Here is a 19,263-nt window from a genome sequence, read left to right as displayed (position 1 = left end):
TCTAAATAGTTTCAGGAACTGTGTGAGGAAAAAAGGATACGCAGGCAATTGACGATTCCTGGTACTCCACAACAAAATGGTGTTGCAGAGAAGGAATCGTACTCTATTAGAGATGGTAAGATCAATGATGATGCAAGCTAACCTTCCAATTTCGTTTTAGGGGGATGCATTGTTGACTATTGCCTACATCCTTAACCGTGTGCCTTCTAAGTCAGTTCCCACAACACCATATGAGTTATGAACTGGTGCAAAACCCAATTTGGAGAACTTGTGGCCTTGGGGTTATGTAGGTTTTGTTCATAGTACTTCCCATAAGTATGGGAAATTGGACCCTTGAGCAAGTAAGAAAATCTTTATAAGATATTCAGAAAGCTCAGAGGGGTATGTAATGTATGGCGAACATTTTGATGGTGGGATGACTGAGATAGAGTCTCGTGATGTCAACTTCATTGAAGATGATTTTCCAAGCATTAACAAAGCAAAACAAGATCTTCAGCTTTATGAGCTGCAAGAACTTGAAGGTGTCATACCATCTTTGGGCGAGGGTGGAGAATCACAACTTCATCCTGAAATCGCCAAAGATAGTGGGAGTGATTTGGCTCTTAGTGGGAGCAAACCGCTAGATAGTGACACATAAGGATCCAAGGCACGTAGAAGTGAACGTGGAACTATTCCCCATCGTCATTTTGAGATTGAGGGGGAATCTTTTATATGTGATTCACTGGACCTTGGTGAGCCTGCTTCCTATAAGGAAGCATTAGCTTCACTTGAATGGATAGTTGCTATTAGGGATGAGATGGATTCTATGGCAAAGAATCAAGTTTGGGAGTTGGTTGACCTTTCGCCTAGGCACAAGACCATTGGAAACAAGTGGGTTTTAAAAATAAAGCGCAAGGCAGATGGATCAATTGGCAAATATAAGGGTCATCTCGTGGCGAAAGGCTATACCCAAAGAGAAGGGATAAAATATGAAGAGACTTTCTCCCCAGTAGTGAGATTTGTCTCTATTCGCCTTATTCTAGCTATTGTTGCACATTTGGATTTGGAACTCTTCCAAATGGATGTAAAGACTACATTTCTCAATGGAGAACTAGACGAGGAGATCTATATGTTTTAAGGTCATATTTTATGCAATTGACTAATCTTTTGATAAAACGTAGTTTACTTGTAATTTGGTAGATCTAGGATGTGTTTAATACTTCAAAGAACAATAGTTCAAGTCTAGTATTAAAGCCATGAAGATTGGACCAAGAAACAAGTGAAGAAAAGTTGTTCATTAAAGTTGGATAGATTCTCGACGGCTGCCGATAGATAATATCTATCGAGGATTAATGAATCTCGACAGATAGCTTGACAATTGTATCTATCGAGAATTACAAATTTCAGATTTCCAGATACGATTTTCGGCCCATGCTAACATGTATGTGCAGGGTTTCTTTCCTCACAACCCTATACATATATAAGGCTTATTTTAAAGGCCGTCATATATGAGAATACAAGGAGAGCATATGCAAAAAGTGACCGAGTGCTTATTCTCTCTGAAAGAAGCTATTGCATCTTTGCGCCTTAGGGTTTTGTAACCAAGTGCTTCTTGATTTTCATTGTTGATGAAGTGAAGAACTTTGCAGCCAAAATCTTCTTCAAGTTGGTGAGTTAGTCAGGTACTAGAAGCCGTGCATCATTGGTTAGTCATGTACTGGGATCCGTGCAAAAGGGTGTCGTTCATATATTGATGAGTTCAGAGGTTCTGAAGTGGTAGAAGGTTTCTGCTGTAAGTTCATCTACGGGGATTGTAGAGTCTAGGGACAAAAGTTTTGTATTAGATCTGAAACTTCTCTTTACTATAGTGAATTACTTTTCGGGAAGGTTTCCCCCTAGGTTTTTTACCAGTGAAACTAGTTTGTTTCTTTGGTTTTCCTAGGTCATCATATCTTGTCTTATTTACTTTTCCGCTGTTCATGATATTGACATGATATTGATGTTAGTTTGTTTTTAACAAGATTTATTCATAATTAATCTAATTAAAAACTTGGGTTTAAAACTTTTTAATTCTACCAGTCGAGGTCTAAATTTCCTAACAATATGGATCAACCTATTGGCTTTAAGGTCAAGGAACAAGGGCGCAAAGTGTGCCGCCTTAAGCATTCCATTTATGGCCTAAAGCAAGTGTTTAGACAATGGTATTTCAAATTTCATAAGCTATTATTTCAATTGGTTTTGAAATGATGGAAGAAGACCATTGTGTGTATGTCAAATGATCAGGAACAAGTTTACTTATCCTGTCTTTGTATGTGGATGACATTTTGTTGGCTAGAAATGATATGGAGATGATTGTCGCCACCAAAAGGTGGTTGTCCTCTATTTTTGGGCTGAAAATGATATGGAGATGATTGTCACCTCCAAAAGGTGGTTATCCTCTATTTTTGAAATGAAGGACATGGGAGAGGCTAATTATGTGCTTGGAGTTAAGATCTTTAGGGATCGCTCAAAGAAGCTTCTTGGTTTGTCTCAAGAAACTTATATAAAGATAATCTTAGAGCGATTCCATATGGATAATTCCAAACCCATAGACACTCCAATTGAGAAGGGACATACATTAAGTCTTGAAGATTGCCCTAAATCAGAAAAGGAAAAGAGAGAAATGGCAAGATTTCCCTATGCAAGTGCAGTTGGAAGTCTGATGTATGCTATGTTGTGTACTCGACCAGACATCTGTTTTGTAGTTGGTATGGTTAGTTGTTATCAAAGTAATCTAGGACCTGTTCATTGGCAAGTAGTTAAAAGGATTTTTCAATACCTTCATGGGACATCGAATCTCATTCTTTGCTATCAGGGTGGAGATTTGAGATTGAGAGGTTATTTTGATGTTGACTGGGCCAGTGATAGAGATGAGCGCAAGTCCACTACAGGTTATGCATTTCTACTTAGTGGTGTAGCTATCTCTTAGTGCAGTAAGAAACAGTCTTGCATTGCTTTATCCACGATGGAGTCTGAGTATGTTGCTTGTTCAGTAGCAGCACAAGTAGCTGTTTGGTTAAAGAGATTTTTCCAAAGCCTAAGGGTGACATCTTATGCAGATGAAGCTATAAAGATGTATTGTGATAGTATGGCAGCCTTGGCTCATGCTAAAGATCCTGAGTATCATAGCTAAAGCAAACACATACAGACTCGCTATAACTACATTCGTCTTGCTATTACACAAGGAGAGGTGATCCTCCAACATATCTCCATTAGCAGGATGGTGGTTGATCCACTTACTAAAGCCATTGCTAGAGATGCCATTCAGGCTCACGTTAGGAGTTTGTGACTCTATAGGATTTGATATGTTTTTGGATACCTTATGGACATTTATGTTTATTCATACTTTATGTAATAATAATGTTATTCATTTTGATTCATCTTGTGATGTGATTGATATTGCATACTTAGCACACATTATTTGAGAATATATCACTAGGCTTAGATCGGTCTACTCACATAGACGATCACCCTAGTGCTTGAGTAGCGAGTAGGATGAGACATAGTGATCACTTTGATTTTCTGTAAATCAAGTAAGTGATCATCTTGACGCTTAGGGAGGCATGCAAGATAATATAATGAATGTCGCCTTAGCTAGGCTAAGATGAGACTTATGGGAGTCGCACTTGAAGTGTATCCATAACTTCATGAAGCCTGAATAAAGCCAAATGTGAGATCTTGGATAGGACCTTGATGTGTAACTGTGCTGAGAAACTCAAGTTGGTTTCCTTTGTGGAAATTGAACTAAGATTTGTATGGTGTTTGAGTGTGACAAGCCCAGTTGAGTGGGAGCTCCACTGAAGCATACAAATTATATTGTATGTGCTATTGCTGACCAATTAAGGGAGTGATTGGATAGATCCCTACTCCGTCACTATGTGAGCCCTAGTAGACCATTATATGGTCCATTCTGTGCCCTTTTTCGACCTAGAACGATGTTATGAAGTGAATGTTTGATGTCGCTACTTTAGCATGTCATCTTAGGGCCATGATATATACGGTCTCGCGGAGCATGTCTAGGAAAGCAGTCAAGTGTGAATGAATTGACATGAGTGTCTAGGGAAGATTATTTAGAACACACCATTTATTTTATGGCTCATATCCCGAGCGATTATGAGGAATTTGTTTTTCAACATAAGCATGAGCATATTATATGGTATAGGATCAAGTGTTGCTTTGAGTTTTGAACTCATGAGGGACTAAAGAAACTTGATCGGGTGTGATCAAATAATCTGGGGCATAGACGAGATATTATGAGTGATGTACTATGTTAGTTTAGATGGTGACTTAATATAGTACTCCTACCCTACACCTTCTCGTCAGGTTGCACATTCCATTTTTCTATATAAAGAGAGGATTGGACAAGAGATTGAAAGGAGCTAATTTTGACTGTAGTACCTAGTGTGGACAAGTAGGAGATGTTAGAAATTGGGTTGATTTTGACCCAACCCATAAACCATGGCCCATGGATTGTCCACATGGATTATTTGATACGTAAGTTTAAATTTAAACTAACTGATATTTGTATGAGTTATCAATATCAGTAGTGGAGTAATTTAAACTTAACAGATATTGATATGACTTATCAATATCAGTAGTGAAGTAATTTAAACTTAACAGATGAGATCTTTTAGGGATCACATATATCTGATAGTAAGTGAATCTCTACTAGTATTTAAAATACTCCTACATTAGTTAGATGAATAAGAGATACAATGAGTGAACATACGTATAGTTTTAAGTGTTATCTCAAAATAAGTCATCTTTTTGGGACACCATCTACTGTTCCCTACAATTTGGAGTGTGGAAATTATGAGACTCTAGTAGCCTCTCCTGTGACTTGGAGGTGTTCAACAAAGGAAATCGTGAGGAGCTAGTAAACCAAGCAAAGAACAAGATCCGACAATTTGGTGATTTGTTCCACCAAAGTTATGTGTCTATATGACCTCTAGTAAAGTATATAACTATTCAACAGTGCCAAACTCAAATTTTTTAAGCAACTTGCTATAATAACCTATTACTAGTAACAGGTCACTATAGCAAGTTGCTACTATTTTTTTTTTTTTTTATTGATTTCTTTTCCCACTACCATGGCTCTCCTCACCTCTCAGTCCTATGAAGTCTATTCTTAATACTCTATGACTCTATATCTCCATCTCTCTCTGCCTCACACCTTTATCTTTTCCTCTTCTCTTCACCACTACTTCACCATTGGTCCGCTTCTCTTTCTCTCGGTCTCTTCTCTTTATTCTCTCTGCTCTTTGTTTTTTTGTGTGTTTGATAGGTTTGGTGGTTGTGGGTTTAGTGGTGTGGTTGATTTTGACTGTGAGTTTCATAGGATTGGTGGCTATGGTGGTGGTGGTGGTGGTGGTGATTGATTTTGGGAGTGGGTTTTGTGAATTGGTGGTTGTAGTAGTGGTGGGTTTTATGGATTAGCGACTGGAGTGGTGGTGGTGGTTGATTTTGGGTGTGAGTTTTGTGGATTGGTGGTTGAGGTGGTTGATTTCAAGTGTGGGTTTCGTGGATTGGTGGTTGTAGTAATGGTGGTGGTTGATTTTGGTTATGGGTTTCATGGATTGGTGGCTGTGGTTGTGGTGATGGTGGTTGATTTTAGCTGTGGGTTTGGTTGTGGTTGGCAGTGATGAGTTGTGGTTATATTTTTTTTGTTTTTGTTTTTTGTTTTGTTGTGAGTTATGGTTGCCAAAGTGGTGTCTGTGGCTAATGGTGGAGGTCGCTGTGGCTAATTGTCATAGATTTTTAGGGTGGTTGTTGTTGTTGTGTTTTTTTTTTAATTATTTTATTTAATTTTAATGAATTTTTATATTATTTTAGATAAAGTGGTAAAAAAATATAACTTTTGATGTTTGATGTATTTTAAAGTGAGATGGTAAAATAGATAAAGTAACTTTTTAAGGTGCTGAAGGCTAAATTTTTTTAGAATCACTGTTGTAAATGCTCTAATGTGTTCGTGACAAAACTCATGAACATGAGGACTTGATTTAAATATATATAATCTAATACTTTTATATTAGCCGCTAACCCATGTGATTCACGGGAATAGCCACTGAATGAGTTTTTAAAAAAAGCCATTAATTTTTAGTTGGAGTAGTAAGTGAAAATGCATGAAATTAAAAGAAATTATATTGAAAGAAATAGCAAAAACTTTTATTAGTTAGGTAGAAGAAAGTAATGTTGTTTTATTTATTAGTTTTTTTTTTGTGGGAAGGAATAAGAGACAGAATGTTGCATCTCTAGTTTAGTTTGTGTTGCATATATAGGTATATAAAATATGGATTGTAATACATATGCCAAAAAGTGTCTAATGGCTGAAAATGTGTCTGTTGACTGAAGAAGTGTCTATTGGCAAAAAATGTGCCTATTGAATGAAAATATGTCTATTGAATAAAAAGGTGCCTACCAAAAGATGCTTATTGAAAGGTTATAACTCTTCATATTAGATATATTAAAAGGTTCCTTTTAACCGAAAATGAAAAGTCATCTAAATTTCCAACAATTTAGGCAGTTCCTTTTTTGTAAGTTGTTTTTTTTTTTGGTTAAATAGTGAAAATGTCTACAAATTAAGCCACACCAAATTCAAGTGATTGTAAAATATATATTGAGATAAAAGATAAAAAAAAATACTAAATAGAATCATGCCGGGGTTAGAGCTGTTGTTGGAGATAAAAGAAAGGAAAAAAAAAAAAAACTAAATAGAGTCACGTTAGGGTAAGAGTTATTGTTGGAGTAGAAGTTTTTATTTATTTATTTTTTATATGAGAAAAACAACATAATATTAATAGCAATCATAAACAGTCTAGTACATCAGAGGCAATAACAATTTCTAAGAAACTGGGGGTTTCCTCAACCCGTGCCACAAAATCACCAACAAATTGAGCATGTTGAGCTAAAATATGGGCAAGCTTGTTTCCTTCCCTCCTAATATGTGAAAAATCAAAAGAACGAAAATATTGAAGGTGGAAGAAAATGCCATTAAGAGCATTAGCAACAGCAGGAGGGGCTTTGGAGGTTCCGTGTAAACAGTTAATAGGCATTGAAATGGTTAGCATAAACTACCAAATGAAAAGGCATCTTTTTGGCTGTTTTTAATTTAAATGTAGATGTGACATTAATTTGTATAGCTACGTGGCACAAAGAGGAACGGTCAACAAAAAGTCGAACGTTTCGACTATTAGTTATTACGAGCCTCAGAGGCTCTTCTATTTTTTTAGGAAAAAGTTAATAAATTGCATTCACGCTCGTGCTAAGAGGCTCTTCTATTTTTTTTTTTAAGGAAAAAGTTAATAATTTGCATTCATTAGAATTTGGGATTATTACATTTTTCATTTACAAAAATACCTTGGGTGTGATGAGTGTTATGCGTCTTGGATGAAGTAATTTTTTCATCACACCCCTAGGTATTTTTGTGATTGAAAAATGTAGTAATCCCAAATTCTAATGGATGCAAATTATGAACTTTTTCCCAAAAAAAATAGAAGAGCCCCAGAGCACGCACGTGAGCACATGATCAGATGCTAGTTTTTTTGGTGCATCCATTATTTTTTTGAACCCAAGGCCAAAAGTTTAATGAATGAAAATTATTCCTTTTGGATAGTGAATTTTGTAATGACAGAAGAATATATATTAGTCATAAAGTGTCACAATTATCATTTTTTTAAAAAATTAGAGTTATCAATTTAAAAAAAAAAAAATCCTAAAAGGCAGTCACTTACTCCTAAAAGGTAGCTAGTATTACACATCCATAACCATAACAAAAATTTCAAATGCTAAAGACTCTTACGTTGTAAATGTAGATTTTCTTAATTAATTTTTTTAAAAAATGGTAGTTATGTAATTATATATAATCCTAAAAGATAGACACTTAGTACACATCCATAACTAAATTTTAGCATGCTTAAAAAAGTTTTATAAAAAAAAACTAAGAAGGGCCGTCAACGTTACCATAGTTTCAATTAATTGAAATCGTAGTATTACACAAATTAATAAATATAGGCATATATAGGTAGAATATTTACAAAAAAATGGTCTTTAACAACTACTTGATAGATTGACTACCACTTTGCTCACCCGAATTCATCCAATGTGCTTGCTATGCAATCTAACAAAATTGTTGATATGTCACCCTAAAAAAAATACAAAATAAATTAGAGAGTAAGGCTTAAATGTAAGAAAAAAAAACAGGAATAAAAATAATAGGACGAAGGGAGAGCACTACTTAGAACACATACACTAAAATAATGAGTCAAATCCTATAACCACAAAAAAAAAAGACAAATCAATATATATATATATATATATATCATTCCCACTCTTTAAAAAATACTCATTAATTAGAGAAAATATTAAACATCCATCAAACTGACCAAATATAAGAAAAGAAAAGAAAAGATAATGATATAAAGAGGATAATGATAATAAAGTGTGGTCCTATTTTGTAGGCAATATTTTACGTGAGAGTTAAAAGAAATTTGTTTTGTCCTTTCAAACTCTAAATCACGATAAAATAATAAGGTTTTTTTTTTCCCTAAACTCTAAGTCAGCATTCAACTGATTTAATATATATATATATATATATATATATATATATATATATATATTTGGATCAGTGCCCTTAAATCCTATTGTACAATGCTATGTATGATATTATGTATGACTTAATGTTGTTTTTAATAAATTTGTTTTATTATTATCTAAAAATAATGGCAATATGAATATTAGGACATTATCTTATAGTCCATGAGATGCATAGTATGTGATTTATGTGATTTAGTCACAGAAGATATAAATCACAAGTTTTTTGTAAACTCAGAATTTTAGTTCGTAATCGGTGATGAAATTAGACATTTCATTTGCGAAGACTATAACATATCAACTAAGATGATTTGTCTTGATCATGGAAATGAAGATTTCTAGTTGATATGTTGATATGTTTTAAGAGTTAAGACATATTGAACTGGACCGCTATGAGATTTATTGTTCTTCTAACGACAGTCAAATGAATAATAAACTCACGACTTATATTTACATGAACTCTTAATCTTGAGAGGATAATGGACCTGATCATGAGGTGTATGTTGCTTTGATATATTAGGAGTGAGATCTATAGTAACGGTCAAAACTTCAGTATGTTGGGCAACCACATTTAGTGTTGATGAAACATATATTCTCAAGATGAAATTCATAATCTCTTAACGGAGATACAAAATATTCCATTGAGATAAGTTTAATGGGTTTGTTATTCAGAGAGTTAGGCCTAACCACTTTAGTAAGGAGTTACTAAAGTATATATTTATGGAATTAGATTTCATAAATACATGATGAATAACTTAAAAGATTAAACCGGGTACTCAAGGAATTAAGATGTAGTAATTTACAAAGTGGTAGTCTTCTTTCATGACTTTGTATTACTACGAATATTTTATGAAAGGGTTGCATGTACAATAAAGTCTTGGGATATAATTTATAGATAAGGCCTAGAGTGCAACTATATTTATATAGTGGTATTAAATATAGTTACTTGTAACTTTGGACTTGTCAAGACTTGACAGAAAAGCCCAAGGCCCATCGGAGCTAGTGTCTTATTGGTCCTTTTTGGTCCCACTCCAAGCCACACACTTAAGCCCAATTGGAAAGGCCCAAAATGCTAACCCAATTAGATAATCAGTTAGAAATTAAGGGAGAAAGATACAAAATTTTCTATAGAGAATTGAAAGTACATTATTGTGAAGTAGTGTATGTGAGTGTTAGACACGTTGACATTCTCCCTTTGGAAACTGATTGAGAGACCACACATCTTGGGCGTTAGTGGAATTGGAGTGAAGATTGAAAGAGTTTCCAAGTGCTTTTGATCTTCGGTTTTGAAATTCACTGCTCCAAGGTACACTCTTTTGTTCTTAAATTCTGGAACTTATGTAGTGCATGTTAACATTTATGAATGAAGTAGATCCGTTATTTTTCCGTTGCGTACATGGATATTTCCATCAATATATATATATATATATATATATATATATATATATATATATATATATATATATCAATTTGAGTTTTAAAAAACTAACAAAGTAAGGACACCAAATATAAACCAAATAGAGAAACGCAAATATTGAATGGCAATCTCAAGCTCCTAAAACCATATTCCATTTACTTTGTTGCACTTCGGGCTCTTCTTTTAAGCAAATACTTCGGGCTCTTGTTGCCTTATCTAGATTGGTACCACTCCTAATAGCATGAGTACCTTGAATAGGGAATACATTTAAAGGATTGGTGCACTGAACATCAAACACATTACCTTCTTTCAAACCCAACTTATTACTTTATTCCAAATTATCAAATGGCATGTGTGTCTTTGAAGCAAGCGAATTCCCACTATCAACTTTAGCACTCTCTAGTTCACTTGAATTCAAATTTGGATACACGTAGTCCACAGATAAAGCTTTATCAATATCATGCGGTTAAAGAAACCAAATATAAATCAAATCTAGAAAAGCAAATACTGAATAACAACTCATAAAAGTAAACATAATACAGAGAATCCAACATGCATGAGACATTTTAAATAGAGGTCATTAAATATACTTACATTTTTATCGTTAACTACACTTCGAGTCCAAAGTCCAAACAGTTTGTTGGAGTTGGAGGACAGAGCACATGAAAATTTTGAAGATTAACACCCCAGTGCACGTTCCTTGAAGTTTAGATACCAAAATCTTGAAGATAGACACCTTAGTGCACGTTCCTTTAAGAAATATGTGAAAGAGATTAAAGGTAAGGTTGAAATATAAGGGCTATTTTACACAAATATTTGATTTGTTTCTAGAATATAAGAAGTTGTTCATGAATTAGAAAACCAAAATAGAAAAGACCAATGTACATTGATATACACATATCGTTGAGCAGAAGCAAATTTGAGTAGAGCAAGTAGAAAAATTGATGAGAATGGTGAAAACAAGATTAACACAGAATTGAAAGAATTGAAGAACGAAGAAGCAATTTGAGTTTAAAAGCCAACATGAGTGTACTAGGAGTGTGATCCTATTTTGTAGATAGTGTTTTACGTGGGGGTTATTGAAAGCATTCTTACCAAGTTTTGTCCCTACTTAAAATGTAGGGCTATTTTGGAACGAACAAAACCGGTCCAAACAGGAAAAGTCCCTTAAATAGTAGTGTAGATATAAATATAGATATAGATGTATACTTGTTTAAATATATATATATATATATATATATATATATATATATATATATATATATTTATACAGAGACAAAATATATTTATATAGAGGTGGGAGGTTTCATGTATTTGTAAAGTTTTCATGTGAACGTGTAATAAGGCAAATGGACGTGTTGGGTCTTGCTTAGAATAAATGAATTTGGTGGGTCATGGTATTATAGTTGATAATTTTAATTTATTTTATTTTTTGGTTGGAGCATTCTTACTTTAATTTGAATTAGAATGATTCTGATTTTATAAGTGTAATTTTCAATAAATTTCTTTTGATTTTGCTTAGGTTGATTTTAGTTATTTTATATTAATATTTTACAGTGGTGAATTAAAATTGTTATTTAATATTTATAAATATAGAAAAAAAATGTGATTTTATATGAGCCAAAGGGCCCAAAAATGTTTTCTAGAGCATTTTAAAAAATACAATAAAAAACCATAATTCAAACAGATATTTTAAAGATGTTTTTAGCTTCCAACCCAAAAAAAAAAAAAAAAAAAAAATTAACAATTGTTATATGAATAGATTATTGAGAGTATCAGCATTCATTTTTCTAATTCTATCCTATTTTACCATCTCAAAAATCTACTTTATCAATTATACCATACCATTTTACAATACCCCAACATCAAAACTTTTATCTTTCTATTCTACTCATTAAAATAATATATCTTCACAATAAAATATATTTTTTCTTTTTTTGTTTTTTTCCCAATTTTATTCTCACACGCACCTTCTAAATCTCCATTACTTTACTTTTCACCTTCTTCTCTTCCAAACTCCTCCTCCATCATCCGTATCAACCCAACTCCTCCACACAATTCCTCTATCATCCATACCAACCCAAATCGGCGAAACTAAAAAAAAACCATCACGTTGATCAACGCACCTTCTAAAAACCATCACGTTGATCAACGCCACAACCACCACAACGCCGATCTTCTAGACTCCTCCCCCATCATCCATATCAACCCAGATTGGTGAAACTGAAAAAAAAAAAAAAAAAAAAAAAAAAAAAAAAAAAAAAAAAAAAAAAAAACAACAACCAACGCCGATCTTCCAGACTCCTCCATCATCCATATCAACCCACACGCCGATCGCAACCCACCACCTCCAAAGAAACCCACGCCGATCGCACACCTAGACTCCTCCATCATCCATATCAACCCACACACCAATCGCAACCCACACCTCCAAAGAAACCCACCACCGATGCCTCGTTGGAATTACTATCGGAGCCATCGGAGCTCCGATTCAAACCCATCGGAGCTGTCATGCCGACCCATTGGAGCCATCCGATTCCACCGTTGTCAAAACCCACGGGGTCTTGAGTCTGAATAGTGCAGAGAGCAGATGAGAAAGAGAGAAGGAAGAGAGAGAAAAGAAGAGAAATAATGAGAGAGGAGAGAGAAATTCCCGGGTTAAAAAGGGGAGAGAGAGAATTAAAAAATCATTTTTTTTATCCCATTAGCTGCAGTACCATCTTACATTTAAGATGGTACAGTAGCTTAATTGTATTTTTTTTTTTTTACAATAGTTACAATATACAACATTCAACGGAGCAAGGATTTTAGGCTGAATTGTAAAAGAATTGCAAAAGAGGCCTACATTTGCCATTTAGCCCATTCAGTGCTGATGCTCTAACAATGAAATCTAGGGACGAGTAGAGAGTGAGTAATAGCAATGTGTACACTGACATATAGCATTTAGAAACACACATTACACATTTACATGCCACACGAAACAGAGTTTTAGCCTTTTTATATCACACTTGAAATGCTTGATTATCGAATTTGATATTACACTACCGTCCTTCAGATTTGAAATTTACACACATAAAAACTCAGGCCAAACTTTGGGCAAACTACATGCCAATAACTATAGTTGAGATTTCCATGATCAAACATTCTTGGCAAGGAAGGTGAGAATCAACTGATTTACCTCATCAGGTGATTGCTCCTGAACAAAGTGGGTTCCCTCAGGCAAAAATTTAATCTCCAAATTGGAGACCAATTCATTCATCTCTCCGTTGTTTATGTAATCCTCAATCCCTTGAAACCTGAGGATGTAATCTTTGCCACCCATAATCAAAAGCACTGGTACTTTAACTTTTGGATCTGTAATGTTGGGGTCGTCACCTGATGACCTATAAATTAATGCACAACACCAACAAAAATCATTAGCAAATGTCTACTTACGAGTTACCACTGCCTATGTAGCTGGTAAAGCAGACTGCTAATTGCAATCTCAGACTAGTTACAACTCCACAAAGATGCCACCTCCATTATATTTGATACAAAATTGAAACAAATGATGGTAACATCTCGATCTACACCAAGAAGTGTAAAGTGACCTGCAACAAGTTAATTATCAATATTGACTATGTACAAAGTAATAGTTGTAAAGTTGAATTTATTCAACTATGTGTTAACTTTATTCCATACCAAGTTTATTTGTAATTCAGCATTTAGAAATCCTGTATTTAGGTGGGAATAATGTAAGGGTTGTGTGTGAGAAAGTGAGAAGATTTGATCAAGAGTGACTCACGACTGACTTGCTACTAGTGACTCGCCAAAGTGAAGTACACGTGTGAAACTTGCAGGAAGATGAAGAGTTAGGATAGCTGGATCACTACAGGACAAAAAGTACAGTCTGGCCTAGTCAAGTAATTGGCGACTGGAACTTGACTCATCCTAGTCGCGAGTGACTTGCCAGTGCACCCTGTGTTTACTGAAAAGTGACTTTTCACATTCCATCTCATACCCTACTATAAATACTCTTATACCCACGAAATGTAGAGAGTTTCTAGTGAGAATTTTGAGAGAGAAACCCTAGAGAAAAATAAAATTGATTCATCCATAATCTTATACATTTGATTCTCTAAATTCCTCTACTCTCACCCTCTCCATTGTCATATCCATGGGAGGATTATAAACCAAATCCTTACTTCACCAAATTTAGAATAGTGAGAAGGTTCTTGGTGTTTTGGGAAGTAGTTCAAAAGAGAACCAATTCATATTGGTTGATGCAATGGGCTTATTGCGGGATCCGAAAAGTTAGAGAAGACACGGTTTGACATAACTTTGTTGGAGTAAAAAGCTTGGAGGGCTTAAGTGCATTGGGTAGATTAGGCTTAGAGGTTCTATTGCTATTTGTGTATTCCAACTGATTTTGTAGTGGATCATTTATCACTTGGAGGGCGGCGGAGAGGTTTTTTGCCGAGTTCTTCGATTTCCTCTTCGATAACATGTGCCGGTGTTATCTTGTGTTTGCATCTCTCTTTCCCTTACTCTTAGCTTTTAATTTCTTCTAGTTGTGATTAATTAATGGCTTAGAGTAGTTTGATAATTTTGGTATTGCTTATTTTCATATTCCGCAAATATATTGTTTGAATATAAGCTTGTATTGGAAAATTTGTATTTGGGGGTTTAAACATTCACAAGTGTTTTATACACTGTGAGTTTTCAATTGATATCAGAGCAGGTACACTTTGATGGATTTCTATATCCTTAGTGTGATCCTTGACCACTAGGATGGATAGGTCTCAAATGCACCTCCCTTATTTGATGGGAGTAATTACACATTTTGATGAGAGTGTGTGGGATGCTGTAGAAATTGGTTGGACAAGGCTGGAGGCTACCAAATCTACTTAGGATAAGGAAGCTCTTGTAGTGGCTAATGCTAATAGCAAAGCACTTAATGCTATATTTTGTGGTGTCTCATCGAATGAATTTCACAAGATTTCTCATGTGTCAATTGCCAAGGAGGCATGGCAAATTTTGGAGACTACCTACGAAGACACCAAGAAGGTGAAGGATACTAAGCTTCAAATGCTTACCACTCGATTGGAAGAATTGAAGATGAGCAAAGATGAATCATTCAACTCATTCTATGGAAAGTTGAATGAAGTGGTAATCGAGAAATTGAACTTGGGTGAGAAAACGGAAGACTCCAAAGTAGTAAGAAAGATCCTTAGATCATTGCTGAAGAGCTTCTGAGCCAAGGTGACCGCCATTGAGGAGAGCAAGGATCTTAATGAGATAAAGGTCCAAGAACTTATCGACTCTCTTCAAACATATGAGCTCTCTCTACCATCTCGAAGGAAGAGCAAATCCCTTGTTCTTAAGATGATCCAAGAGAGAATTGAAGCTCAAAATTCCTCGGAAGAGGACGATGTTGAAAAAGAGGTGACATTCCTTGCAAAGAATTATCGCAAGTTCTTGAAATTCAAAAAGGATGGGAAGTCCTTTGAGAAAGGAAAATTCTTCAATTTCAAGAAAGATAAGAAGGACTTCAAAAGGAAGGATTCCAAAGATTCTTTTCCTTCTCAAGTAGTCACTTGTTATGAGTCCAACAGGCATGGTCATTTGAAGAAAGAACGCCCCGCCTATTTGAAGGCAAAGGGTAGAGCTTTTGCTACAACCCTTAGTGATTCGGATAGCTCAAACTCTGATTCTGAAGAAAGCTATGATGGGGAAAGAAAATACTCCACTTTCATGGCCATTGCACCCGTAGATTCTTTGGAAGATTTAAGTACTCTAGAGAAAGAGCTTGGTGAGCATACCGAAGTGGAATCTACTGGTGTTGGAGATGAATCCAATGATGATGAAGAAGAGTGTGTTTATGAAGAACAAATAGATTGGAAGAATCATATAATGCACTTCTTGAAAAGAGTGGAGAATATGCAAGAGTGGCTAAGACAACCATTAGAAAGATGAAGAAAGCTGAAAAGGATTATAAAAGCATCCTTGCGCGGTACAAACAGACCAAGTGTGAAGTTGAAGGGTTAAATGAGGAACTAAACAATGTCTATTCTAGGATCAAGTTTCTTGAGCTTGAGGTTATTCAAGCAAATGCCAAAGTGGAGTGTGTTGCTTCCAAGAAACTTGATGAAGTGCTTGCCTATCAAAAGCCCTCTTCGGATAGAAGTGGCTTAGGGTATACCAGAGAAAGTAGCTTAAGCTCTAAAGTGTCAAAGGAAATGAAATTTGTCAAGACTAAAGAAGCATTAACTCCTCTTGTTGATGATGTAAAATAAAAAAAGAAGCCAAATGTGGTGAATCAAATGGTTTTGGCAAAGTCTTCCAAGCCAATTGTGGCTAAGCCCAAGACAAGAGTAAAGTCTCTTCCTAAGAGACAAAGAGGTCTACAAACGCAACACTATTGCCATCCTTGTGGAATCTTAGGGCACATTAGACCAAATTGCTACAAGCTCCAAGCATTGAAGAATGCAGATCGTCAAAAGCCAAGAAGACAAGGAAAAGGCAATTGGAAACTCAAGCAACCAAAAGGGCAAAGAGAAGAACCCGTTATGAGTGATGTGATGAAGATGATTGACACCATCACCTCATGTTTGTCCAACTTTACCTTAAGTTTTGAGAATCCTGGATCAAGTACCCAATCCTCAAAGGATATCACCCCAAACGCACATGCCGTGTGGGTGACGAAGGGTACTCATGCATAAGCATTATAACATGTCTATGCATTAATTCTTTCTATATAATGTGACAATGTTGTTTGCTTGCTTATTTTACATTCTAGCATGTTTTTAAATTTTTGTTATTTAAAAGCTTTGGTTGTTTGTTGTTTTTTATCATTCTTTACTTTGATTTGTGTCAAAAATCCAAAAACACATAAATAATATAAAATCCAAAAAGTTTGATCGGCAGTGTTGTGCATTGTCACATGCATGTTTAGCCTTGTACCTTCGTACAAATGACTTTGTGCATTAATGAGCTTAGCTTGTTCTCTATGCACTTGTATCTTTGTGGGAAACATCTTAACATCTATGTTATTGTTGTAAATAGATTTTCAAACTTGTCATGAATGATTAGTCAATAATTTTGTTGATCTTGAGACATGTGTAAACTTGTGCCTATATCTCTTCCCACCCATTTTTTTTGCTTAAAAGCTCAACCAATGTCATATTTCGAAAAGAGATAATGAGCTAAAAAAACCGTCATACAAACTAGTATTTGACTAGGAAAAAGAGAAAGCAACATGTACTTAAAATGTATGGTGCCAAAAGCTAAAGAATTACTCATCAAATTGAAATATAAAAAATTTCAGGCATCGATCTCAAAAAGAGATGTAAAGATCAAACTGATCAAAAGAAAAGAAGCCAAATGAAAAGCTTCTAATTCAACATAATCAAGTTTATGTGGGAGGTCATATATGTTCATTTCTACAATTGAGATAGGTCACTCTACTTAGTGCTAGTTATATATGACTTGGTTGAATCTATTATTGAAGCTTCACATTAGACTAAGGACTATCTCATATTTGATACCCACCTGCATCACACATGACTATGTTCAATGAATGTCTTATTCATTTGTGTGATTGTACTTGATTAAATATGATGTACATACTCAAGCATTTGTTGATCAAACCCAAAAAGATTTTTGAGTATTGTAGTTGTTTTGGGAAAGTATTTTGATTTAAAAATTTTCACAAAAATCCAAAAATTTGCAACTCTGCTTTTTGGCGACTCACTCGGGAGTCGCGAGTTTCAAGCTCAAGTCGTGAGCTCAACCCGAGGGTTTCACAACTCATTGGTGAGGGAAAGCCCCAGTTACGAAAAAGATTTAGAAATTTTTTTTCAAAATCTAGGTTTAAGGATTTTTGGCGACTTCAGTTTGGCAACTCATTCGCGAGTAGCGAGTTCATCCAGAGGCTTTCATGACTTATTGGCGAGTGAAATTCCCAGTCGCAAAAAAGACTTAGAGAAAATTTTCAAAATCTAGGTTCAAGGGATTTTGGCGACTCACTGGGCGACTCATTTGAGAGTCAGTTGAGTCTCGAAAAAGACTTGTTTTGCAAAAATAGGGTTAAAAATCAGATAGTTTTTCAAAACTTTTCAGTTTCCCTTACATCACGTGCTTGTCTCTTTGTGTTCTCAACCTCTCCTTCTCTCAAAACCACCATTTTTCTCTTCAATCTTCACTCCAAATCCAAGAAAAGGTATGGGTTTTCACTCATTTTTACTTTATTTCAAGTTTAAAGCATTATATTTCATGCTTTTGTTTTTTTTGTTGAGATATTGAAATATTGTTGATGAACATGGATTTTTGTAGTTTTTGATGTATTTGATATATTGGTTTTGTTGAGAATGATGGTATAATGCTTGTTTTTCATGTTTTTGTCAAGATTATTACTTGCTCATGCATTATCCAATGTTTTGTGTTGTGGTGTGCATACCATTTTGTTGATAAAATGTCTATTTAGATGTTTTTGTGTGTAATTTTGGACTCCGTTAGGTACAAAATTTGGGGATAATCATGTTTCCATGTTTGGAGCAACTAATGGTTATGTGTTTCACACTTTGCCCCTTGCATGTTTTCATGCCTCTTATATGCACACTTTTTCATATGATGCACATACACACAATCTTTGACATGTTGTATCTCTAATGCCATTATTATATTATGCTTTGATGTTTAGCATCTTCACATGTCTTTTTTTTTTTTTTTTGAATTGCCCTTTAAATTTCAGTTTTTAGGGTTTAATTCGCAGTTTATGTTTTTGGTACTAACTTGTTGCTAATCAAGTTTGTTGTCGTTTGTTTTCATCTTGCTCTTTGCTGTTTCTTGATCTACACTTAAAGATGTCTCCTTTCAAGCAGTAGCAAAGGGAAGGAACCAGTCATTGACCTCAGTAGTTTCTCCCCTAAGTCAAAGAAAACTCAATCTTCAGCTAGAGTTTTCGATGACACCCGATTCAGGTCCTATACTGCTTTTCAAGCATATTTAAACTATTTCAAAAATGTCCCCATGGTAATTGAACGGGTTGTTGAGCAAGCTACTCTTCTTGATACAAACATTCCTAAATGGTTCGCCTTTAAGGATTGGAACTACCTTCTATCGAATCTTGATGGTCCTTATGAAAAGCTCGTGAAAGAGTTTTTTGCGAATGCCCTCTTTGATGGGGAAGAGCTACGATGTTGGGTGAGAGGAAAGGACTTTACTATAATGCCTTCAGAATGAAACTTTACTATAGCAAC

General features: G+C 34.9%; 1 protein-coding gene across 2 annotated transcripts in view; it reads right to left on the bottom strand.

Annotated features, from left to right (window-relative positions):
- Positions 1-12,939: 12,939 nt before the first annotated feature.
- Positions 12,940-19,263, bottom strand: part of LOC142636976 (epoxide hydrolase 3-like) — a 19,350-nt gene continuing 13,026 nt past the window's right edge. For both annotated transcript variants that reach the window (XM_075811270.1, XM_075811271.1), the window contains exon 5: positions 12,940-13,407. In XM_075811270.1, the coding sequence (XP_075667385.1) occupies positions 13,161-13,407 (247 nt within the window). In that variant the 3' untranslated portion in view covers positions 12,940-13,160. The remainder of the gene's footprint in view (positions 13,408-19,263) is intronic.

The sequence above is a fragment of the Castanea sativa genome, chromosome 5 (assembly GCF_040712315.1).
Source record: "Castanea sativa cultivar Marrone di Chiusa Pesio chromosome 5, ASM4071231v1".
Lineage (NCBI taxonomy): Eukaryota > Viridiplantae > Streptophyta > Magnoliopsida > Fagales > Fagaceae > Castanea > Castanea sativa.
The sequence above is the reverse complement of the archived record's forward strand: the minus strand, read 5'-3'. Positions and strand labels throughout refer to the sequence as shown.